The following is a 27,522-nucleotide window of genomic DNA, read 5'->3' on the forward strand; positions in this document are numbered from 1 at the left end:
ATTATGAGAAACGAATTTGATTTTGAGACCTCACATTTAGAATTTGAGGTCTCGAAATCTACGTTACTTTAGAGGGAGCCGTTTCTCACAATGTTTTATACTATCAGCCTCCCCCATTACTAATGCTAACAATTATTTTGAGTAACTACCAATAGTGTCCAGATAAGTTTTTAAATGGAGTTTTATTTTCCTTTTTGTGCGCTTCGACACGTAGTTTTCTAATGAGTCCTCTGAGCGACATGACTAGGCCAACTGCTAAGTAAGCAAAACAAAAATGGTCAAAACGGAGACCGGGTCAGTAATTCTATCTAACAAGCATTTTGATCGAATTTAATGTATTGATATTGCATCTACGAATTGTCCTCCCCTTTATAATGCTCCATGCATTTTTATTTTTATTTTATTTTATATATTTACAAATTAGGCACCATAGTTGATTAATGGGCCTTTGTGGAATAAACCGTAAACTTGTTAAAAAGCTGTTTCCCCCATTTTACACTGAAAGCATATAATCGGACGGAAATCAATTACGTGCTGGTATAAGCTCATTTATAGCCCATTATAGTGGTAGTAAAACTTATTGTATTTTTTTAATGATGTGAACTCTTTAGGAATATTATTCCAAATGGTATTCGTCAGACCGTACAAAATACTGCAAGAAAAACATTCTGCTTGCCATACTTTCCTGCCAAGTTCTGTAATGTTTTAGTAAATCTTGACGATCCCATCCCATGATATTATCTGGCAACATCCAAAAGTCTCACGCTTGGTACCATACCGTGGAAACTGACTCATTGACTGGACAAACAATGTGAGAGAAATTGAAAAAAGGCAATCCTTCTATTTTTGTTAATATGTTGTACAGATCCAACGTGAGATGATGTATTTGTGCCCACATCAAAATGCCACCTCTTACAAGACGTCATTATGTAAAGGAGATCTTACAAGCTGCATCCCGCATCTTGGGTTCATCCTAATCGCATCTCTCCTCCTCCTACTCTATGGATACTGCCCTCCTCTCAGACGGAGCAAGACACCATACACCCTCCGCTATACCTTCCACAATGGCAGATGGATCTTGCTTCTTACACTCATCTTCTTCATGATATTCGCCATCTTAGATGGAGTCTTATCAGACTTGAAGTCTGTTGCACCTCAGACGCAGCAACATCTGTACCTACCGTCTATCTGTGCTGGTGTAGCTGCCATTCTTGCCTGTGTGTACTACCATCATATGGAGGCATGGCTTAGACCTGGCTTCATATGGCTTCTAGTGGCTTACTGGGTGATGGCATTACTAGGGGAGTGTTTGAGACTAGCAAACTGGATTGAAGAGCCGGGTAATGTTGATTGGAGAATCGTTCGCTTCAGTACGATTGTGCTTGCTTTGTTTTTATATGGACTGTTGGTGCTATTGGAGTTGTGTGCCGTCTTGGAAACAGTAAGTTAACAAAATTGCGTTAATATTTTTGGCATAAATTCACCCAGGTTGTGGCTTTGGGTGTTAGAAAACTTTTTGTTTGCCAACATTAAGTAATAAATGATTGTTGTTGATACACCCATACCGGTTGTTGCAAACCCTGCCCATTATGGGCTCGTCCTTGCCTTTCCCATATCATCGGCCTTTGCATAATATTCTACCCACATGAGTCTTTCCTATGGGATGCATATAATCGGACTTGGAATATTCTACCAACACAGGTCTTTACCATACAATTTTTAATTGTAGTTTAGGGCAAGTCCAGTTGTACTAACTAACAATGAAAACAAAAACAAAAAACGTATAACACAGAACATCAACATTTTGTGCCTAAATTTATTTACCTATTGGAAGTTGTAATCTTTAATTACTGTTAAAATTGCTGATACGATTTTGTTGCATAAACCTGCATTGCATGCAATTGATGCGTGATAACATAATTATTCTCAGTACAACAATGCTTTATTGAGATACGACTCTGTTTAATGAACTGTGTCTTTTAAGTTACCTTTTTGGACAAAATAGTTTGAACAGCTTATTCAGAAAAAAACACACATTTCGTATAAACTTTTAACTAAACGCAATTTCACAACAATTTTAACATACGACTTTGTTGAACTGGCGCTACGGTACCTTTATCTTTGTATCTTTTTTTCTGTATCTTATTACATTAATATTTTTCATTTATAATTTCTAAATTATTTTTGAACTTGGTTGAACTGTTTTAGTTTCTTGGGCATTCACATGAAATGACGGATGATCTTCCACCGGATCTTCGGAATCCATCCATGAAATTTTTCCTGAGGTACAAATTATAATCATATTGTAAATTATAATAATGTTGTCCATTTTAATCAATACTGGTTCAAAAGAGTATGGCAGGAAGGTGGTGGGATTGTTCCCTTTTGTTTGGCAAACATTGTGTGGCCATCGCAGATTTTAAAGGTCAATTGTAAAAACACGAGCTGTATTGAACGGGAAGGCATCAATTTTTAAATTAATTTAAAATTGCTTGTTGTTCTATTAAATAAAATAATATATGCAATAGTCCTTTTTATAAGCATGATATATTATTTCCCATGTCAAAGTCCGAGCATTTGCCAAATGGTATATGCTAATATCATCACAGTCACATTCACTTCACAATTTCCACTGTTTGACACACTGCATGAGTATTGGTTTCAAAATTTGAAATCTCAAATGGACACAATCTATAAATATGCTATATAGGCCTAAAGTGTTATACCCCTTATCAGCTCGGCAGGGATGATAACTTGCAGCTTTAAAGGCAGTGGACACTATTGGTAATTGTCAAAGACTAGCCTGCACAGTGCGTGTATTTCAACATTTGCATACAGTAACATACCTGTGAAAATTTGAGCTCAATCGGTCATCGAACTTGCGAGATAATAATGAAAGAAAGAAAAAACACCCATGTCACACGAAGTTGTGTGCGTTTAGATGGTTGATTTCGAGACCTCAAGTTCTAAATCCGAGGTCTCGAAATCAAATTCATGGAAAATTACTCCTTTTTATCGAAATCTATAGCACTTCAGAGGGAGCTGTTTCTCACAATGTTTTATACCATCAACCTCTCCCCATTACTCGTCACCAAGTAAGGTTTTATGCTAATAATTATTTTGAGTATTTACCAATAGTGTCCACTGCCTTTAAAAGGCAGGAAACTGTTTTTGACACTAAACACACTCTTTTGGTGTTTTTTTCTGCCAGCGTGTCAACAGAAAATTATGCAAAAACACACTCAATGTCTTGTCTTTTGCTTGTAAACTGCCTTTTTATACTGACTTTACCCCTACTGTTTATTCAACAGGTATGTAAGTTTGCCTTCTAAGGTTTTATTTCATTGGGAGCTGTGGTTATTGCGTCTGGGTTGGAAGAAACCATTGGAGATGAGCGATTTAGGGGATCTCTCTAAAATGACCTCATCACGCTACAACGAGTATGTATTTGAAAAATGTATCAATGAGGAAAAGGTATGTCACAACAATCAAAGGTCTATATTATTATAAAAGTGCGACAGTAACCCTAGTTTTTGTGTGTGCAAGGCGTTCGTTACTTGGACAGTTTCGTAGAACCGCGGTCCCAAGCGACTTGAACGGGGGACCATACACGCGAGTGGCGAAGCAACGAGGGCCTTTTCCAACTTTTCCGGTTTCTTATGTGTTTCTAACCAAAAGGGTAGCAAAAGTCCAAACCAATCAGAAGCGACGGAGGTCAGCAGGTCAGCATACATTAATGCACGTTTCAAACTCTATGAATAATTCATCAACGAAACCGCAAAACAAGTTTGAAAAGGACCTCGTGGCCTTCGCCACTCGCGTGCGTGGTTTCCCGTTCCAGTCGCTTGTACGAAGCTTCCCAAGCCACGAAGGCTTGTCACAATGCTAGAGTAACCCCAGCAGACACACAACTGCAGGGGGAGGTATCAATAGTTACTGACTCCACCCCAAAAACTTGATTGGCAGTGGGGTGTTAACAATCTCAGAACCTAGCCAAGGCTCAACTGAAAGCATGGCTACAAAGAACGGAGGGCTCCACTTTATCCGAGGGTTAGATTTGAGTGAGTCAGTGTTTCTCTACAATGCACGAAGCCCCTCGAAAAGAAGCTCCGAAACAGAACAAAGGAAAACCTACACCATTCTGGGAATCAATATAGAGATAATTTACTATAAAATGGAGGGGTCCAGTTTAGGATATCAATGACTTTGAATCACTCAGGGCACTGCAGTTTAGAGAAAATAGCAGAATAATTCAAATGTGCAGTGACCTAATAGGGATGTTTAGCTATACACGCTACGCGAACAACGTGAACGTGAACGTCATTGTGTTGTTAAAATTTCACGTTTTTATCATACGTAAAGTTTCAATTTTTTTCACGTCAGGTACGTACGTGCACACGTTATACGTGAGCATGAGTGTGACGTCACTTAGAAACAACATTATTTTCTGATGTTCACGTTCACGTTTTTTTGCTCGCGTTACGCGTACGTGCAGCTAAACATCGCTAATGCTACTGGTAGGGGGGCCAATGTACAGATTTCGGGTCCCGTGGAAATTTCATGTTAATTTATGGCAACCATTATAAATGCATTCTTATGAGTCCCTAGAACAATAAAAATGATGTTGCCATGTTTTTCTATTGACCTTAAGTGACCTTAACCTGAGGTCAAAGGTCATGCATCCTTTTCACCTAAACATCTCCTTTTTGGACAGGTTTTCAAAGAGTTTCAAGGCAATTGAGCATATTTAGAGTTAATTGTGAGTCTCGTCATGATAATTAACATATAATATTAATGTCCTAATGGGTTTTGCACAAGGAAAAGTGGCAAAATGGTACATTACGTTCATTTTGAGGACCTTTATTTAAATAAATGCAGATATGACCGATCATTTAGTGACTGGTATGTAACATGACGATGTTTAATGTTTTAGAATCATTGTGTCAAGGTTTGGTTTAACTTCTGAATTTATTCGAATTTCATAAGGATATCTAGCTAAGAACTCTTGGCAACTCTTGGGGCACAATTAACTTAAAAATGGCAGCTTCCATAATAAAACAAGCTTCATGTAGAGTTGGTGAGTGCCATTAGTCTTCATAATATTTCAAGAGGGGGCTCTTTGGTTTCCGTGCGAAGCAATGCAATGCATTTGGGTCAAGTATCAATCATTGGTGTTGTGCTATTTTTCTATTTTGGCTTTGGTGGTTTCCAAAAACACCAAATAATTCTCAACAGTTCTATTTCTAAAGATAAACTGATTTGATTTCCTTCTGCTCGTCGTTTAGGAGCGCGCCATGAGAAAGGGTGGCCTGAAACTCTTCTCACTCTACCGAGTCATCTTAAAGGCACAATTCTCGTGGCACTTCACAGCATTTCTCATTAAAGTAGTGGCAGATTGTTCAAACTTCGTCATACCACTGACTGTTGGAGCTATAATCAAATATGCTTCGGTTGTGTACTACGGCAAAGAAGAGGTGACTGATCAGGTTGGTTAGCGAACGGCTTGTTAATTAAATACTCGGCTATTTGGTTTGAAAACCACTGTTTAAATGTGTCCTAATTGCAATTGTATTTACTGTCATTGAACGTTCTATTAATTATTTTAACGTGTCTTCTATACAGTACTCTGAGTTTGTTACTGTCGAGGAATTCTTCAGTAACGGTTTTGTTCTCCTAGCCATCATGACTCTGGCCGGTTTCATCCGATGCATTGTGATACAAAACTACTACTACTGCACAATAATGTCCGGTATTCTTCTTCAAGCTGGAATGCAGGTATAGGCATTTTCGTTTCCATTCATTCTTTCATTCGCTCGTTCGTTCTTTTTTAAAAACTAAAATTCCCATGGCGACCAGAGGTTGAACTACAGGAAAACATACATTTAAAATTATAAAAAAATTACACTTTTACAAATTTTAGAAAGAGAAAAAATACTTACAATGTATAAAACAAAATTGTTTGGGTGGAGACATACCCAGATGCGCCCCCTGCAGTCGACTCCAGATCATGTAGACCTAAAGGTGCTTTGTACACCCCCCCCTCCCCTTTACTAGGCAATATGGACTAAAATGTTTTCATCCCGCTCCGACCCCCGTTGGTATAAGAGAACTCTGCGCTAGAGATTACGATTCCGAAATTTCTCCACAAAACTCCGGTCAAATTTGAATCATTAAGGAACAAATTAGTGCCCCTGTTGGGCACGAGGTTATTTACCAAATTCGGCGAAATGTGCCATGGTTTAACGTATCAAACACATTTTCCATTTATCTTTTCATGTACACCGTATATATACAGCCTGTTTTGTGAAACCACTTTAGGCTTATGCAGCACTGGAACAGTTTACAAGATATCGTTCGCGCATAGCACTCTCCTCCGTCCAGTAATACAGATCCCCATTTACTCTTTGGAGACGGGAAGCAATTACAGTTTAAAGGCAGTGGACACTGAGTAATTACTCAAAATAATGATCAGCATAAAACCTCACTTGGTAACGAGCAATGGGGAGAGGTTGATAGTTTAAAACATTGTGAGAAAAGGCTCCCTCTGAAGTGACATAGTTTTCGAGACGTAATTTTCCACGAATTTGATTTCGAGACCTCAGATTTAGAATTTGAGGTCTCGAAGTCAAGCATCTGAAAGCACACAACTTCGTGTGTCAATGGTATTTTTTCTTTCATAGTTATCTCGCAACTCCGACGACCAATCGAGCTCAAATTTTCAATTTTATGCATAATTTTTTGTTTTGTTGAAATACATCAAGTGAGAAAACTGATCTTTGACAATTACCAATAGTGTCCAGTGTCTTTAAGATGGCTATCTTGCGAATTCTTTACAGGCTGCTATCTACAACAAATCTCTTCGTCTTTCTGGATGGACCATGACAAGTGGTGCCATGACGACGGGTCACATCACCAACTTCATATCAGTTGACATCCAGAACATGAGGGTTTTTTGTGAGTTTGTTCACTATGCCTACTCCATCCCTCTCATAGTAAGTATACGTGTGGCACGGTGACAGAGATGTGTATAGAAGAAATCAGCAATGAACCAGTATCAGATAAAGTCAATCACCTGGTTCCCAGTCTGTATCCGCAACGACAGGTATAGACCATTCCTTTGCAACGTCACAGCCCGCGTTTTTGCCAACCCAGATTGGAAATGGAAAGCCATCAGTGTAAATCAAGTAAGATCACTATTTTTGGTAGCAAAGTTTTGGTACCAAATTTGTGATAAAATAGTATCCGAATTTGTGGATTTTGTTTAAAAAAATAAAAAATAATAATAGAGGTATTTTATTTAATTGAAAGTTTGCAGAATAATGTTGAATTTTGTTATTTTATTTTTTTTGCGATTTAGTGTTTTACTATCATTCGGCCGACCATGCCAACTAAGGCGGTTTGTTTATCAACAAAAGAAAGGTCTATTATACTTTTCAGAATCAGTGATTTCATTGGATATACAATGGTGTCATTGGATAAGCTTGCACTGGCGCAGCTTCTCATATAATGTAATTTGATTGGTCCGAAGTGATTTGGGTGCAGCTGACAAATCCTTTGCTTTACGGTAAGCAGAGCCATAACATCGGGTCCTGACTTTGCCCTGAAAACAATGTAACTTTTTTTTTTTTTTTTTTTTTTTTTTAAATAAGCAGCCACTGCACGACATTACCCCCGGTGGATTTATTACATCCTAAGATTTAAAATGACTTCGTCATTCCATCAGCAGCGTGTCGTGGCCTCGCAGCCCAGTTCACCGGACCAAAACTCATGTTGAAATTATGGCTCTTGGTAGAAGACGAAAAGCTTTTGTTGATTTTAGGGTGATTGCTTTATAATTTCAACAATGTAGTCAATCGATTGAGGGATACAATTATGCAGTTCTCATGAACTTGAAGTGCATTTTCACATTAATTAAGAAGTCATTCAAGCATGGAGGCATACACTCTCCACTCCTGATTAATTTCTCAGTATACTCAGTACTTAAAGGCAGTGGACACTATTTGTAATTGTCAAAGATTAGTCCTCACAGTTGGTGTATCTCAACATATGCATAAAATAACAAACCTGTGAAAATTTGAGCTCAATCGGTCATCGAAGTTGCGAGATAATAATGAAAGAAAAAACACCCTTGTCACACGAAGTTGTGTGCTTTCTGATGCTTGATTTCGAGACCTCAAATTCTAAACTTGAGGTATTGAAATCAAATTCGTGGAAATGACTTCTTTCTCAAAAACTACGTCACTTCAGAGGGAGCTGTTTCTCACAACCTTTAAACGCAAAGAACACCATTAAAGGAACACGTTGCCTTGGATCAGTCGAGTTGGCCCTTAAAAAGCGTTTGTAACCGTTTGTTATAGAATGCATATGGGTAGAAAGATATTTGAAAAGGAGAATATAATGATTCACACTAACACGGTCGGCCATTTATGGGAGTAAGATTTTTGACTCCCATTTTTGACTCCCATAATTGGCCGACAGTGTTAGTTCGCAAAGTAAAAGGAAAACCACGCAACTTCGAGGCAAATTTGTGTGGATCATTGTATTCTTCTTTTGAAACATCTTTCTAACCATTTGCATTTTATAACACACGGTTACAAACGCTTTTCAAAGACCAACTCGGCCGATCCAAGGCAACGTTAACGGTTGTGTGTTGATGAACCAGTTCATTTGTCTCGATCAAACTGTCTTGACTTCACAGTGGTTCTTAATGCCTCAACTATTGGTTTAAACATTTATTCCCCGCGAAATTAGACTTCTCCTAACATACTCCGAACCATATTATTATGTTTCTCTTCAGATAACTGTGTTTATGATTATGCTGTATGACATCCTTGGTGTGGCACCTCTGATTGCGTCGATGTGTCTCATTCTCGCCATCCCATTCCAGTACCAGCTCGCCAAGCTTCAAGCCAGATTACAAAAACATGCATTGGTGAGTTAAAGGCAATGGACACCTTTGGTATTAATGTCAAAGACCAGGGCCCAATTTCATAGAGCTGCTAAACACAAAAATTTGCTTAGCATGAAATTTCTTCCTTGATAAAAACAGGTCTACCAACCAAATTTCCATGTGATTTTCAGGATAAGCAAACAAAAGCTGAATACGAGTAATGCAACAAATGGAAATTTGGCTGGTAATCCTGTTTTTATCGGGAAAGAAATTTCAAGCTTAGCAATTTTGTTGTGCTTAGCAGCTCTATGAAATTGGGCCCAGTATTCCCAATTGGTGTATCTCAACATACGCTAAAATATAACACCTGTAAAATTTGATTAAATAAATTGGTCATCGAAGGTACAATAAAACAATAAAAAGAAAAACACTCTTTGTGCACAAAATGTGTGTGCTTTCAGATACCCAATAAAAGGCTTGCTTAAGCCAAGTGGTGTCCTCGAACAACAGCTCTTTTGTCGCCATGAAGTGTGCTCATAATAAGCAAAGCATCTACTCGTCTTCTTGCCACTAATCGTGAGCCATAACAATTTATCCACAATAGTTTACTTTTAATGCAGCCGCTATATTAAAATGTCTCCAAAACCTTTATTAATTTCAATATACCAGCAACATTTTGTCTTCGGACAAAGTTAATTACGGCAGAGTTGTCCCCTGATCTCACTGTCCCTCAAAGTAGATAAATTGCATCTGTTGTCATAGCCACATAAGTCAGCTGACCTCGACCTTTTTGGGCTCCAAGAGGTAAATGCTCGCTGGCTAAATGCTCACGGTGGTAATAACTTGCATCTAACAATAAACTGTTTTTATTTTATTAGAAAGACATATTATAATTATAAATGCCTCATTAAAGGAACACGTTGCTTTGGATCGGACGAGTTGGTCTATAATAAGAATTTGTAACCGATTGATGGTTAGTAAGATGTTTTAAAAGTAGAATACAATGATCCACACAAGTTTGCCTCGAAATTACGTGGTTTTCTTTTTACTGTGCGAACTAACACAGTCGGCCGTTTATGGGAGTCAAAATGTTGACTCCCATAAATGGCCGACCGTGTTAGTCGACGAGGTAAAAGGAAAACCGTGTAATTTCGAGGCATGTTTGTGTGGATCATTGTATTCTACTTTAACAACATCTTTCTACCAATTTGCATTTTATAATAAACGCTGTTCAAAGACCAACTCGACCGATCCAAGGCAACGGATCCTTTAAAATTATACTTTCTCAATCTGTGGGAAATTAGCTGCATGCCAACGGTCCAAATGAAACCATGATGTATGCTCCAACCAAAAACATTTTGCAGAAGCTTCTCGAAGTTACTTTCTCTAATGTATCAATCTTGCAGGAAATCTCCGATGATCGTCTGAAACAGACCCGTGAGATGCTGCAAGGAATGAAACTCATCAAACTTTACGGCTGGGAGAAAACTTTCTGTGATATCATCACTTCCGTCCGCAACAGAGAAATTAAGAAGTTGATGTTAGCAAGTGTGTTCTTGTCTGTTTCCGGTGAGTTCCGCACACAATTTTGCTCATGCTGAACTTCGGGGATTCTGACCCCCTCCGGAAAATTAACATAGGCCCTTTTCGAAAATACGGCTTCAGCTTTGGATTCGGCTCAGGCTAGTCTGGCCCCGCGATTAGTTTGACAATATTGCGCGTGGCTTGCGTAGGCGCTCACGGCTTCAGACGAAAGGACGGAACCTTTAGCTGAATCCAAAACCGAAGCCGTGGTTTCGAAAAGGGCCATAAAAAATGGCAGGAGGAGGAGGATCCAAAAGAGGTTTCTATTGGAAGAGGTTTGTACACTTGAGGGGTGGGGCAGAAACTTCCGCCACGCCAAAATTATTACAAGCAAAAGCTGGGCTATGAATTAGGCATGACAACAAAAAACAAGAGAAAAGAAAAAGAAAAAAAAAAAAAAAAAAAAAAACCTGAGGTCCCAAAAAATGCCAGAAAAAACCTATATACACGCAGTTCATGATTTCAGGCCTTCTTGATGACTGTCTGGCTTGAGGTTGTAGAACATTTTAATAAAAATGTTAATTACAATTCTTTGACACATTTTTCTCTTGTCAAGGCGTAGGTTTATCCCCTAAAGTCATTTGAAAATTCCTGATTTTCTAAGCACACAATAAATACACGATGGGTGTCTCATAATAAAGATAGCCTATGATAAGACCGATAGCTTTCTTAAAACCAAAAATATTGCATTTCGACCCCCATATATAGTTGCCAAGTCATTTGAACAGGAGGCATTATAATGCATAATAGTTTTGTTCTAAAAACGTTTCTGACAATTTCTCAACAGTTTTTACAAGTTATTCAATTCCAGCCTTGTTCACCCTCTTGGTAAGTTTTGAAAAATGGAACATAAATGTAAAAACTATAGCCAACAACATTGCTTTCTTATCATTTTGCTCTGCGTTAATAAGGATTCTTCTATTTAGCCGTTTTGTTCTTTTGTGGTATTTTTTTATCATACACCGTAACTCTTCAAATTTATACACGTTTGAAAGGGCATAACGAGCAATCAAGTTAATTTTTACAAATAATGAGGTTCATGTTTACGCCTTCTCGAACTATTTTTTTTTAGAAACTTTATCTTACAGTTTTCTAGCCGACGCAGTCGGTTTAAAATCAAAGGAAACTTTGAATGTGACGTCACAAATTAATTCGACTGACAACTATGTAGACTTGGTTTTGAGTAAAATATAAATGAGTGAGTGAACAGCAGGCATATGTTAACGTGAAATCCTTTCTGAATTTGAAAGCTTCCCGGTACTAAAAGACAACTGCTGAATCAGTAACTGGAGTTTTACAGTTACTTATTCAGACATGGAAGACGCTCCAAAATCATAAATCTAAACGTCAATGATTTCTTTTCTGTGCAGACTTTTGTGCTTTTCATTGCAATATCTGGCTCGCCTTTAACTCCGGCCATTGCCTTCACCACACTCACTATTGTCAGCCAGCTTCACTTCCTTGTCAAAAGTGAGTATTGCAAGTTCATTTTTATCAATTTTAAGATCATTTGCTTGATACTCAGCAAAATACCATTATCACATTTCTCGCCTTCGAGAAAGACTCTGATGCCGTCGAAACGACCGGCCATTTTTTGTTTTATATATTTTTTGATTGACACCATATAGGTCCCTTTGGTTGGTAAGCTTGCAATAGATATATTTTCCAAATTTCTAGTTTTAAAACCACAAATATCTCATATTGATTTTGGTTTTACCAATACACACCGATGTGTATAAGCACTGTATACTCGGTACTTTCTCGAGTCCTGTGAAAAAAATCACAGGCACATTAAGCGGGTGGGATTCGAACCCACGCCCTTTAGAAATCTAGAGCAGTGTCATACCAACTATAAAACACCGAGATTGCCCGGTAGTTCCTTCGATCGACTTACTTCTGCTGAGATTTGCTACAAAGTGTAACAATGTTAAGACATGAACACAATAATTAGAAAATCACTGCTTCTCAAACTTTTTTTGTCAACAACACGAGAGAGCATTCCTTACATAAAGTTTGTTAAATTTCTACAGTGGTTGCCGACCTTATTCAGTACTCCATCACGAATCATGTCAGCATTAAGAGACTGAGTGCATTCTTCTTAGCTAAGGAGATTGAGAGGGAATTCCAAGATGATACTGGAATCATCACGGATGAGGCGCACGGGATACAGGCTCGCAACGGCAGCATGGTGAGTTGGAAAAAAAATAACCCCCTTGTCCACATTGGACATTAATTTTTTGAAACACTCTGGGTTAGGGGTTTACAGATATTGCCCGATCACATCTTCTGTTTTACTCATTTCTCACAAACATTTTAGCATCTCAAGCAAACATAATTTCAATTGATTATTCATACCAAGATCATGCACCATGTAAATGTTTAAAACTGTGAACATTTAAATCTTTAATCTCAAAAACGTTGTGCACACCCTCAATTTTGGGTCCATAGCCAAAACCCTTTTCAAAGAAGAAGATTTGTTTTTTGCAATTTTGTGATTTTGTTTCCTTCAGGCTCCTGATGAGGTAGAGACACATGACAGAAAGCCGCCCAAGTCAAATACAATGAGGTTAAGAAGCAGAATCTTTGGTAAGAGTGCCTCAAAGTATCACAATGGGAAAGATACTGCACTGTCTATTGATTACATGCAGTTGCCAGCTGAACCAGAAGAAGACGAGACCGAGTTTGGGATCGCTCAACCAGATCTGCCCGATAATGTAGCTATCAAGGTAAAAACAATTTAAATTCACATTTTTATTATTTCCATTTACTCATGTGACGGTTTTAAAGGTACCCAACATATTTTACTAATTTTTCCTTTAAATGTACTATTTCTTTCATTTGTAAACGTATGACTTACTTGTTTATCCATCCGCCGATTGAGTTTGTTTTAAAAGCGTCTTTTCTATGCAAATTTACCTGTTTATAATTTACACTCACTTTTGCAAATTACTTTCACGAGAGAGACAACAATTTAAACGGACTATGTTCTCTCCTCTCTATTTTCCAGGTCGAAATAAATACATTGCAAAGGCAAGCCAATCTCCTCAATATCCAGTTATTTTGACTCATAACATCCTGGTGTCACACTTTACATGAAAAATACAACTTACAGAGCAAACAAAAACAAACTTGAAGTAGCCTTGTACATCTGGATAATGTAAAACATAGGGCCGGGCTGTTTTGATAAAAGCATAAGCTTTTAAAAAACAGCCAGACTGACAAAGAAACTGCATCGATTTCTCGAAACGCTATGATTAATCCTAACTCGAGTTATGACGAGCAACTCGTCCTAACTTAGGATGGCTTCAGTGCGTCCTAGCGTCTATGGATACGGAACTTAACTCGTTCTAAAGCCAGGACTAATCCTGAGTTAGGAAGAGTTTGGTGGAAGCGACGGCAGGGCTGCTGTGGTTGAGCGGCGAGCGCTTTACACACTGGCCAACTAATACCAACACAAACTATAAGCACACCATGCACGCATTAATGGACACTATTGGTAATTCAAAATAATTATCATCACAAAACCTTTCTTTATTACCAGTATTGGGGAGAGGTTGATAGTATAAAACATTGTGAGAAACAGCTCCCTCTGAAGTGAAGTAGTTTTCGAGAAAGAAGTAATTTTCCACGAATTTGATTTCGAGACCTCGAGTGTAGAACTTGAGGTCTCGAAATCAAGCATCAGAACGCACACAACTTCGTGTGACAAGGGTGTTTTTTCTTTCATTATTATCTCGCAACTTCTACAACCGATTGAGTTCAAATTTTCAGGTTTGTTATTTTATGCATTTGTTGAGATACACCAAGTGAGAAGACTGGTTTTTGACAATTACCAATAGTGTCCACTGTCTTTAACATTACTATTACCTTTTCAGATTGAACATGGTAATTTTTCATGGGCTCCTTGTTCCTCATCAAGTTGCTTGTGTGATATCAATGTGGACATTCCTAAAGGTAAAACAGCCTCACCTTCCATAAAATATTATAAAGACGCCTCCTATTCTATTCTCACAATGTGCATAATGTCAATGAATAGCTGATCTAGAAAGTGAGTTGAGAAATGATAGTTAAATCCGAGGCGTTCGTTTGTTTACCTCACTTACAGGCACTGAACACTATTGGTAATTACTAAAAATAATTGTGTAGCAAAACAACTTATTAGGTAACAGGCAGTGGAGTGCTGTTTGAAGTATAAAACATTGTTAGAAATGGCTCCCTCTGAAGTAACGTAGTTTTCGAGATTTTTGAGGTCCCGAAATCAAGCATCTGAAAGCACACAACTTCGTATAACAAGGGTGTTTTTCTTCCATAATACTATCTCGCCACTTCGACGACCAATTGAGTTCAAATGTTCACAGGTTTGTTATTTGATGCATATGTTAAGATACACCAAGTGAGAAGACTGGTCTTTGACAGTTCCCAATAGTGTCCTGTGTCTTAAATCAAGACGACGGTCAGATCAGACTGACCGAAACGTTGAGCTGAACAAACCTGCTCTTCTGCTCTTCTTAGAGCCCCCACTACCCATAAAAGAGAGACTACAGGGTGTCACCGCAAACTTTCATCACTTGGTATTTTTCCACTATCCATAGCCTAAAGTCTCAGTTCAATATATCAAGGTAACTCTGCAGAATAAAATATCTATTTCGTAATCAAAGATTGAGAGTGATCTCCATTGCATCCTCCAGGTAGCTTGACGATGATTATAGGTCAGGTTGGGATGGGAAAGTCATCTTTGCTATCAGCTATACTTGGTGAGATGCACACTGTGTCGGGCACAGTCCAAATTAACAGGTAAGGCGTACGCCCTAGACACAATAACAAAAAGCTGTAGTAATTTTGTTTTCGAAATGTTGTCATCTTCGGTCGTACTAGCAACCCAGATATGTTTTTTGTAGTTGATGATTTTCCCAACACCAAGTAACAAAAATCCCACAGAAATGACTTTAATAAGTGGAGCACAAAACATGATCGCGAGTGCAATGTTATGCCTGGGCCGAGTTCACAAAGCAATAAAATTCATCGCAAGACAAATTGTCAGTATTACCATAGCGATTTGTACTGTGAAATTACACTTAACTTAGCTCCTACGATTATTTGGCAGTTAAATTCAATCTTAGCTCTTTGTGAAATCGACCCCTGATTTTGCATCCTAGACGGTAGGTGGTTTTAAAGCTAACATTTTTTTGTTCTTCCTTTTTTTAAACTAAAAAAATAAAAATAAATAAGAGCTTTGATACGCCCAAGACAAAAGCACTATTTACAAACTAGCTATTTTATTTTGTATACCTATGCATAAAGCAGCAACATGTCAGTGGTTGCAAAATGGGAACATCAACATATCTAACCAAACGTCCCTTTAATTATTGACCCAACAATGTTGAGGTTCAACATTTTTTCCCAGCTGAGAGCCTCTCTACTTCAAGATACGAGGTTGCATCTGAGCTAATAAATGTGTTTGTGATGATGTGGTGCTGATATCGATTTGATGGTTTCACTTTTGGGAGAGTCTAGATACAATTTCTTAACAGTATCATTAGTCCGCTCTTTATATTAGTTGTTATACCTGTAGCTATATGCTTCTTCAGAATGCACCGTTTCTTTATCACATCGTCCAGGTAAGTGCATTTCATAACCTGTGCCCAGTTTTATGAAACCTGTATTACAAAACTTTACTAAGGACAGACAAGTGTTGCTCAACAGAAGCAGAATACTAGCCAAAGTTGCATTAAGGTTGCATTGTTGTGGCTGGTGCCCACTCAATGTTTGCTTATAGCAAAGAAATTTGTCAAACAGTATTTTTTTCTGAACAGCTTTATAAAATTGGGCCCTGTGGTCTTATTGGTTATGTCCCTTGTAAATCCAATAACAGTAATGGATGCAAATATTCATTGTACAACAATCAACCAGACTATTTGCCCTTCAAGTTTTGTGTTAAATAGACTCCCTGCATTGGCCACCATCTTTGATGAAACGTGCACACGTGAAAGGAAAATCATTGGCTGAGAGCCGTGCGCAGTGCCAACGTACAAACATTCAAGATGGTGGTCAATGACGTCATGTGATCCATCTACATTGATTGGAGTAGGCGAAAGACAAGATGGCCGAACCATGAATATTTGGTATCACTTTCATAATTGAGGAAATGTAATTATTGTGCAGACCACTTGTCATCGTTTACCACCAGTTGTCGGTACTAACCGTTGTTTTCAAGATGCTGACGGGTCAGTGTGCTCTTCGTCATAAGACGGCTTTTGAACCTGAAAAGCCCGGTTCATACTTCCTGCGAATGCAAAATGCGATACGAATTTTGACGTCATATGGCTGTTTTCGCAGCGACTATTTTCGAAGTGAGTTGAGCACAAGTCAACCGATGCGAATTATTCGTTGCGAAAGATAACTGAATTTATAGTACAATGGGAAGCGGCAGCAAAGGATCAGGAGAAACTTGATCAAGGATCACTTGAACGGGGTGTAGACTCTCCATTTATCTTGACATTGAAGGTCTTTTGTTTTTGTTTCAGGGAATTACAAAGGATGGACAGTATAACAAAGTCTCCAATCTACGCACACTTCTCGGAGAGTCTTAATGGACTGTCAACTATACGTGCTTATAGGTAGGCCTGCTAGTCCCATTTCATAAAATAACTTATTTAACTGATCATAAAGACATTAGAAAGAAAAGCAGGTTAGATTAGTTTTCTATAAAAATATATTTTTTGAACGCCTTCTACTTTTGTCGGAATGGATTTCTAAGTACAAAAACTGGCCAGTTTTTCATCTTTGAGAGGGCAAGGCTTTGACATTATTTTGCAAAGGGCACTTCCAGTAGAAACTGCTTAAGTCAATTGAACAACTTATTATGGGGGCACAGAAGCCAATACCATGACATTAGAGGCAATTGCCTCCATGATCTATGTTTGAATACAGGGTTTGATTTCACAAAGCACCAACAGCTATCTTGAGATTACCATAGTGATTTGTGATATGCGAGACATCACTCTTTGCTTAGCAAGTAAGACTGGTTGGGATCTACAATCGATCTTAGCTTTTTCAAAAAAATTGAGCCCTCATTATGCCAACATAAATGGAATCATCCCTTCTTTTGAAAGGTTTCTTTTATTTGTTTGGATCAATTGTAACTTTAAAGACACTGGACACTATTGGTAATTGTCAAAGACCAGTCTTTTCACTTGATGTATCTCAGCATATGCATAAAGTAACAAACCTGTGAAAATTTGTGCTCAATATTGGTCGTCAAACTTGCGAGATAACTATGACAGAAAAAACACCCTTGTCACCAGAAGTTGTGTGCTTTCAGATGATTGATTTTGAGACCTCAAAATCTAACTCTGAGGTCTCGAAATCAAATTCGTAGTAAAATTACTCCTTTCTTGAAAACTACGTCACTTCAGAGGGAGCCGTTTCTCGCAATGTTGTATACTATCATCAGCTCCCCATTAGTCGTTTAAAGTAAGGTTTTATGCTAATACTTATTTTGAATAATTACCAGTAGTGTCCATTGCCTTACAATGTTTTCTTTTTTAATAGAGTTGAGAGGAGATTTAAGGAGTTGCTATTGGATGCTATAAATCTGAACACTCTGGCTTTCATTCATCTTAGTACATGCAATCGATGGCTCGGTGTTTCCTTGGTGGGTCTTTATAAACTATTACTGTATAACTTATTGATTGTAATGATTTGTTAAAGGTGCAATCATCAGTTATTTTTTAATAATATTATTAAATTCAGCCCTAAACTCTATTTGTTACATTTATCATGCTTTATGCTACTTTATGCTATTTTTATTTTTACTCCACAATTTATATATGTAGGCCTACTTGTGTGGGGTTTTTTTTTAGCATGGAAGTTACATGGACATAAATGTACCTGAATTGAATGTTTGAATTCAATTATGTAATATTAACAAAACTGCTAGCAGTGTAACAGATTTGTTTTGTTTTTTTGGTGAACATTCACACATTGGATAAAAGCTATAGCTATTAGTCTATGACGTTCCATGATGGTGATGGAAAAGGAATGATGAACATGGGAAGACGGGTTAGGGAGCCTATGTGAGATTCGAACCAAATAACATCAACGTTCAAGGTTCAATGTTAAATATTTACTCATCAACAAAACCCAAACATTAAATTTTTCACTCAAGAGCGATCAGTTTAAAGAACACAACTTTTACAGTAAAGATGTATCAAGAACTAGATAGAAAAGAAAAAAAACACTGCAAAGGGGTCAATTTAAAACAAGAAACAGAGCTTGTAAATAGTCAGGGTCCTTATGCATGACCAATGACCTTGTCATTGTTTCAAAGCCCATTAATATCAAATGTGTCATATATATTGGCAGGATCTTATAGGATGCCTGTGTATCTTTCTAGCTGTTTTGATGTCTCTAATTGTAGCAGTTACCTCATCCCTCGAGCCAAGCTATGTAGGGTTGGCTCTGACGTACTCATTTGTGGTAAGTTTGCAGAACAGTGGCCAATGACACTGCTGGGTACTGCTTGAAACTCAAGTGCCGAGGGAATATTAAATATTGTGAAATGTACTCTAAATAGATGTGTTTTTAACTGATTTGTGACTTAAAGACACTGGACACTATTGGTAATTGTCAAAGACCAGTCTTCTCACTTGGTATATTTCAACATTATGCATAAAATAACAAACCTGTGAAAATTTGAGCTCGATTGGTCGTCGAGGTTGCAAGATGATAATGAATGAAAAGGCACCCTTGTCGTACGAAGTTGTGTTCTTTCATATGCTTGATTTCGAGACTTCGGAATCTAATTCTGAGGTCTCAAAATCAAATTCGTGGAAAATTATCCTTTCTCGAAAACTACGTTACTTCAGAGGGAGCCGTTTCTCACAATGTGTTATGCTAGCATCAGCTCTCCATTACTCGTTACCAAGTAGGGTTTTATCCTAATAATTATTTTGAGTAATTACCAATAGTGTCCACTGCCTTTAACCTACATCTCGACCCATTGTCTACTTGGCCCCTCCATGTATCTTATGCATGTTGAGAAAAGTAAACTCCACACATTTCAGTTTTTTTTAAGTAACTCAATATGCAGTTGCAGTACACGTGCTGAATCCGTACGTGTGATTCTTGTTGAACATGTCCGCGTTGGGACAACCAATACTCATTTGAAGCCAGGTATAAATGAGTGATGTGTACTTTGTTGTTCTATATCCAGGGATCTACCAGTCTAAATTGGTTCATCCGTCACTCGTGTGTTCTTGAGATGCAAATGAATGCTGTCGAGAGAATCAAATACTACAGCAATATTGTTACAGAAAACTACGAAGGTATGAACCCTATCGAACACTTCCTATCAATTTCTTACAATGCAAACCAAAAGAACAGGATAATCTTGGATAGGTTGGAGAACAAACATTTTACTGCACTGAAATCCTACCAATATTTCTGGAATGTTTCGCTGAATGTTGATACAATGAATGAGTCAAAGGAACATTACAGAATTGGTTTTGCTAGCAAAACAAAAGGCTGCTGGCAGTGTAAACACTTTATGTAACCCACTGTATACATAAACTGACAAACCTAAAGAAGTTCGGAATCGATCGGCCATCTGGGTCACGAGAAAATAGTGAAAAACGGGGTACACATTTGGCATGACATTGATGCCAAAACCAAAAAGTATAAAACGCTCACTGAGCGATAAACTCCAAACGCGAAATTAGATTATTTATTTCTCATCAAATGTGAAATTTCAGACAGAAATATTTTAAGGGATGTTTTCAACTATTATTAGACCATGAAAATAGAATTAGCTGTTGCAAACAACTTACCAACCAAATGTACCGAGAGTATAAATGCAAAAATGAATGGCCTGACGTTTCGACCCTAGCAGAGTCTTTCTCGAAGGCTAAATGACAACACAACAAACAGAAACGGGTAACTAAGTGAAACATAACCCATAAGGCCCTCCAAGTTACTTTTGATAATTTTTTGGACAGAGGCACCTCTCCTAAAGTTGATGACGATATGGAGAGCTTATACCTGGGATGTGTGATCAGGGAGGCTTGCATTAAAGGAAAAAGAAGTGACAGTCACCAGTCGAAATGTTACCAAGTTCAAGTGGTTATAAACAGCAGGGACATGTAGTTACAAGGGTGTGGGTTTAAAGGCAGTGGACACTATTGGTAATTACTCAAAATAATTATTAGCATCACACCTTTGTTGGTGACGAGTAATGGGGAGAGGTTGATGGTATAAAACATTATGAGAAACGGCTCCCTCTGAAGTGCCATAGTTTTCGAGAAAGAAGTAATTTTCCACGAATTTGATTTCGAGACCTCAGATTTAGAAATTGAGGTCTCGAAATCAACCATCTAAACTTCGTGTGACAAGGGTGTTTTTTTCCCATTAATATCTCGCAACTTCGATGACCGATTGATATCAAGTTTTCACAGGTTTGTTAATTTATGCATATGTTGAGATACATTAACTGTGAAGACTACTCTTTGACAATTGCCGATAGTGTTTAGTGTCTCTAACTATTTAGCAATTAATCCTGTTACTACTTTTGTAAATCTTTTTTTTTTCTTCAGGTACCTCACCAGACTCAGAATGGCCACAGCGTGGTGCGGTTACAGTAGAGGATGTATCAGTACGCTACGCTGAGACTCTGGATCCAGTCTTAAGCAATATCTCTCTGAATATTGAACCTGGGCAAAAGGTTATTGTTCCTTCGATGATAAGTTCAGTTTGAACCTTTAAACATTATCTCAATTCCTTTGCCTCAAACTCTGTACTTGCAAGAAGATATTTGTAGCTATTTGTGGGAAGAGGTCATGTTCCTGTATTCGCGAAGTGCGGACTCTTGAAATAGTTGGTCTTTAAATCTATTCAACACTTTAATAAATCTACACTTTAAAAAGAAATCATACATACATGTATTCTTTTGTGATTTTTGTGTGTGCGAAATTTACTTTGTATTTTTGACTTGGAAATGTAATACACATGTTTTACTGTCCCTTAGGTTGGTATATGTGGGCGCACTGGTAGTGGAAAGTCATCTCTTACATTAGCTTTGTTCAGGATAGTGGATATGGTCGAAGGTCAGTATTTATTCCCTCCCTTTGTATAGGGGCAAAGGAGTTTTTTTGTTTATACATCTGCATTTACTTATAGAATCAAGCAATGAACTTGAGTCTGTTTCTGGACTTAAATCATTGCATTGATGTATTGCGTAGGATAAAATCAATCTCGCTGTACCGCCTGATCAATAATAACACCGATAATTGAATTGTATTGTTTTATTCATCAAGTAGAAATAATGAAAAAGTATTGAATATTTTAATTCCGCAATATCAATGTTATTTCTTCTTTTTGGACGTGGTTCTTCCGAAGACCACCTCGGTCTTTTCTGTAAAAGTATTCTGTAGTTTTCAATAAACCTTTTAATAACTTGTCAATTAAAGTTGTAATCGGTCGATCAACTCATTAATCGATTAAACGATCAAACGATCAACCGATCAACCGAACGATCAATCAGTCGATCAATCGATCAACCGATCAGTTGACAATCAATCAAAGTCAATAAATGAGACAACATTGTGGTTTAATCGAACAAGGAGCAGGTGTTGATAGTTCAGACATCTAACTCTGCCTGCCGCTGGTTATTGGTTCAGTTCAAAAAAAAAATACGTCATCTACTTGTTAATTTGTCATTGTTTCCAGGCTGGTAGAATCATGATAGACAATGTAAATGTTGCAATTACTACCTTTGCAACTTTTACGCCAGTAACCCTGTCTATCATACATCAGAATGAGACAAAATTGTGGTTTAAGCAAACATGAAATAGGCGTTGATAATTCAATCTAACTCTGCTGGTTATTGGTCCAGCTCATTAAATCTTACGTCATCTACTTGTTAACTTGTTTTGTCATTGTTTCCAGGTAGAATCTTGATTGATAATGTAGATATTGCTACATTACCTTTGGGTCTTCTACGCCAGTGCCTGTCCATCATTCCTCAGGATCCTGTACTATTCAGTGGTTCTATCAGGTAAGGTTGACTCAACGGAGATTAAAACATTAAACATTGAGCGAATTTTGTTTGACGTGAATGCTATTTTAACCTTGTTTATAAAGTGTTTGTTTACCATTAAATGTATTTTTGATATGAGTTAAAAATTTCGTAAGTATCGACTAAAAAAAATCGGGCCCCGATCTCAAGGTTTTGGAAAGATAAAAACATGTCTGCTGTCAAAATGACAATGCTTCGACGTCATGCTTGGGAGTTTGCTTTGCTATATACCTCCACGCTGCAACAAAGCGGCTATACAGAGCTCCCAACTATGATGTAACATGAGTGATGACGTAATAGAGTTTTCTTTGAGAATCTTTCAGAAAAGCACTGGATAAGGGTATTCGAAACTATTATATTTTTAAACACAATTATTAAAAATCTATTTATAGTCGTATGACTCGATTTCCTTATTGATTGAGACATTTCAAATGAAATTCAGCAAACATCACGACTTGCCATCTTCGCTCAAGTACCTTTTTAACTCACTTTAACAATAAAAGGTGAATTGAATACATCCATGAACCTAAAGATCTTTACTTTGGACAGACAATTTCACTTAGGTACTTTACTAGAGGTCACCCATAAAGACCAGTTGTTAATCCTTTTGGTAGGTACTTAACTTTCCGGTAAAAAACAACTTAGGGTTATTTCAGTCATTTCAGTATACTTAAAGTGTTGGGGACAGTGCAAGCGTCTAAACTTTTAGAATTCGCCAGCCAATATACTTCAAATCTGAACTTGTGTTCTTTTGTCACTTTAGGTTTAATCTTGATCCTCTGGGAAAGTGCAGTGATGAAGACCTCTGGACTTCACTGGAGATTGCACAGCTGAGAGCAACAGTTACTAGCCTAGAAGCCGGTTTAGGTAGAGTACTTGTTGTCAACCCTTTCATGATCTTAAAGGCAGTGGACACTATTGGTAATTACTCAAAATAACTATTGGCATAAAACCTTACTTGGTGACGAGTAATGGGGAGAGGTTGATGGTATAAAACATTGTGAGAAACAGCTCCCTCTGAAGTGCCATAGGTTTAGAGAAAGACGTCATTTTCCATGAATTTGATTTCGAGACCTCAGATTTAGAACTTGAGGTCTCGATATCAACCATCTAAACGCACACAACTTCGTGTGACAAGGGTGTTTTTTTCTTTCATTATTATCTCGCAAGTTCGATGACCGATTGAGCTCAAATTTTCACAGGTTTGTTATTTTATGCTTATGTTGAGATACACCAACTGTGAAGGCTAGTCTTTGACAATTACCAATAGGGTCCACTGCCTTGAATACAATAATTATGTAATCTATGCCAGTAAGTGTAAAGGTAAAAGTAAAAGTCTTTAGGCGATCAGTTTAGTCTGAATTATTTTGCATTCCAAGCAACAGCAAATGGCCCAGAAGCTGGCTTATAGGTAAAGTACCAAGTTTTCCATGACTCGTAAAATTCAATACATATTCAATGAAACAGCCAAATATACTGGGAGGTCAGCCTGCTTATCTAGGTAATGTATCATCTTATATAAGTATACTAGAAAACAATGTATTCATTGATTCTTCATCTGACAAAATAACAAACCTTCGATTGGTGGTCGAAGTTACGAGATAATAATGGAAGAAAAAACACCCTTGTCACACGAAGTTGTGTGCTTTCAGATGCTTGAATTCGAGACCTCTCGCGTGAGGTCTCGAAATCAATTCAATTATTCTACTGAGGAATTACTTCTTTCTTAAAGAAAACGTTACTTCAGAGGGAGCCGTTTTTCACAATGTTTTATACTATCAACGCTCCCCATTACTTGTTACCAAGTAAGTTTTTATGTGATCTGCTCAATACTTTCCCGAAGTCTGTGACAAACATACGCGGATGGGATTCGAACCCACGACATTTGCAGTGCTAAATCAAATGTCATACCACTAGACTACTGGACGCAGATCTTTTTGTGTTATTGATGTCTGCTAAAAATGTTGTTGTTATTTCTTTATGTAGATTATTGTGTATCAGAAGGAGGTGATAATTTCAGCATGGGTCAGAGGCAGTTATTCTGTTTGGCCCGTGCCTTCCTCAGGAAGTCTCGTATTCTCATCCTGGATGAAGCAACTGCATCTATTGACATAGAGACGGTGAGCTCCAGAACCAAACTGTTTTTGTTTTAGTAAATGCCCTAAGCTGTACACTATTGGTAAGATCGAGGAAACACAAGTGTTCACACTTTTAAACATAACTTACATGATTTAAAGTAAGTAATTGTAAAAAGAGTTCCTTTAAATATGTCTGCCTAAAAGCTATCGTTTCTGCGAAAAAAAGTAGAACAATAATGTTTTATCACGCCTGATACTAAACTCAGGTTTTGAAAAACATAAAACACCTAAGGTCTCTTTTCACTATTTTCTCTTGACCTCGATGGCCAGTTTTGAGCTCCAACTTTCACAGGTTTGTTTGTTCATGCATTATTATGGTTGATCACTCAAACCACGAGCACTGTGTGAGACTATTTGTCAGCTCTATCAACCCTGTGTAAGACATTTACATTTCGTTTGATCTCTAGATCAAGGTGAACATGAAATGTAGATAGGAAATTAAGTGACTTCAAGGGAAGGTACACGTTTGGTAATCACTCAAAACAAATATTAACTTGAAAACTGATTTGGTAACGAGCATTGGAGAGCTGTTGATAGTATAAAACATTGTGGGAAACGACTCCCTCTGAAGTAACGTAGTGTTTGAGAAAGAGGTAATTTCTCAGTAAAACAATAAAAGACTTCTAGCAAGAAGTCTTTTATTCCTATGTAAAAGCACTCAAATCCGTCCAACAAGGGTATTATTTTCTTTCATCATTTTCTCGCAACTTCGATGACCGATTGAGCCCAAGTTTTCACATGCTTGTTATTTTATGGTTATGATGGGATACACCAAGTTAGAACACTGGTCTTTGACAATTACCAAACGCGTACAGTGCCTTTAAAGTCACTTGATGGTGTCCTTAATTGTCGAGGGTCATGAGTTCCTGCTCGCCTTTTGGTGGTCTGAAATCAGGGCAGTCAATGTCATGATTGCTGATCGTTTATAGTTTGCCATTTGGACACAAATTCGAGTAAAGGGGGTATAGCTTAGTGGCATTTGACTGAATACCGTTTTCATTTAGATTACATATATTTAGAAAAACTACTAATTCAGTTGATGGAGTTGGATGGTTTCGTTTGGGCAACAACTGTTCACGTTGACTTTAACGTGCTTTATCCTAATGGTTTGATGCTTGTTTGTGTTTTAACAGGACACCATTGTTCAGAGGGTTTTAAATGAGGAGTTTAGTAATCGGACAATTCTTGTCATAGCGGTGAGTACCTTAGGGTTGTTAAAAATTAGACATTTTAAAATGTTGATGTTTTATTATAGGCCAATTGAAGAATGGCATGCTGACCTGTTGGAAATAGGCCATGCCTCCCTTCAAAAGGGCCACGCCTTATGACATAGGCCATGCCTACGCCTACGCCTACCTAAAATAGGAAATTGGCACTTGTTACCTGCAAAAGAGCCACGCCTAACGAGGAAATAGGCCATGCCTATACCTACAAAAGGGCCCTGTAGATCTTGGTCCAAATTTCAGGAGAGAGGGAAACGAGATTTGAAAATCTGATACTATGTGTAAATGGGGAAAGAAAACTATTATTTTTATCAAAAACCAATACCTCAGTTGAGCTGTTAGTAATTCCCCCCCCCCCCTAAAACAGCATTGGTTTTATTTTACAAGGATTATCAAGGGAATGGTCGAGTGAAACGATCTTTGATTCTAAACTTTCTGAAAGGGGCGTGACTTTTCCAGCCTGAACTTATTCTGTGTAATATTAAAATTTTATTTTCCAGCATCGTGTACGGACCATATTGGACTCAGATGTCATTATAGTGCTGAATGATGGAGCTGTTATTGAGTGTGATACGCCACAGAACTTACTGGTCAAAGAGGACGGTCTGTTTGCTGCATTTGTGGATAGCGCTCAACACTGACAGAAACTTCATCACAGAGGGTTGGTTGCACCTCAATAAACAAACTCCCTTGGCATACAGAGCAAAATGCTAAATAATCACATGTACTTAAAAAAAGAAACACCCAGATTTCTCACAGCATTTTACAGTAAGGGTGGGGGGGATTATCCATGATGATCTGAACTTTTATCCGCTTATCAATTTAATACAGGGTCCGTTGAGTTGTTCCCCCTCCAAATAAAGACACCCCTACACCAGTGTTAGTTTCCAAGGGTCTGAGCATCACTCGTGAAAAAGAAATTCCGTTCACCTTTCGGCAAAGATGAAACAAATCAGGGCCAACGTCATCAAGAATACCTGAAATTGGAAGTCAACAACCCAAATGTCAAAAGTTTTCCACACAGTGCCCCTTTTATTGTCTACTTTCCAAAAAAGAGCCACTCCTAAAGGCAGTGGACACTATTGGTAATTACTCAAAAATAATTTTTAGCATAAAACCTTTCTTGGTGACGAGTAATGGGGAGAGGTTGGTGGTATAAAACATTGTGAGAAACGGCTCCCTCTGAAGTGCCATAGTTTTCGAGAAAGATGTAATTTTCCACGAATTTATATTGTTTCTTCTGTTTTTGCAAAATTGTCTGTATTTTTAATAATTTTAATTGTACACCGCTTTGTTTGTGACTTCGAAGGCGTTTTTTTTTTTTTTTTTTTTTTAATAATACATATTATTATTATTATTATTATTATTTTATTTGTTTTAAAAATGGATTGACTATACGCAAAATGACGATTTATGAAGACGAACAAATTACTGAAAGATGGAGACCCAGTTAAAAGGGCACTGGACACTCTTGGTTATTACTCAAATCAGTTGTTACCATAACAACTTACTTTGTAACGAGCAATGGAGAACTGTTGATAATAATTATAACATTATGAGAAACGGCTCCTTCTGGTAACGTAGTTTTTGAGGAAGAGATAATTTACCTCTTAAATG

At 37.7% G+C, this 27,522-nt stretch overlaps 1 protein-coding gene across 1 annotated transcript; it reads left to right on the forward strand.

Annotated features, from left to right (window-relative positions):
- The first annotated feature begins 880 nt into the window (after positions 1-880).
- LOC117303637 (ATP-binding cassette sub-family C member 8-like) lies at positions 881-26,546 on the forward strand. Its single transcript, XM_033787865.1, has 24 exons — positions 881-1,441; positions 2,209-2,285; positions 3,312-3,474; positions 5,286-5,486; positions 5,623-5,775; positions 6,837-6,992; positions 8,798-8,932; positions 10,297-10,459; positions 11,262-11,302; positions 11,845-11,944; positions 12,505-12,662; positions 12,985-13,200; positions 15,989-16,092; positions 16,999-17,091; positions 18,026-18,128; positions 18,839-18,952; positions 19,689-19,800; positions 21,064-21,191; positions 21,495-21,573; positions 22,415-22,523; positions 23,308-23,411; positions 24,531-24,664; positions 25,816-25,878; positions 26,406-26,546. The coding sequence occupies exons 1-24, from the start codon at positions 881-883 to the stop codon at positions 26,544-26,546; spliced, it is 3,408 nt and encodes a 1,135-aa protein (XP_033643756.1).
- The last annotated feature ends 976 nt before the right edge of the window (positions 26,547-27,522 follow it).

The sequence above is a fragment of the Asterias rubens genome, chromosome 2 (assembly GCF_902459465.1).
Source record: "Asterias rubens chromosome 2, eAstRub1.3, whole genome shotgun sequence".
In the NCBI taxonomy this organism is placed as follows: domain Eukaryota; kingdom Metazoa; phylum Echinodermata; class Asteroidea; order Forcipulatida; family Asteriidae; genus Asterias; species Asterias rubens.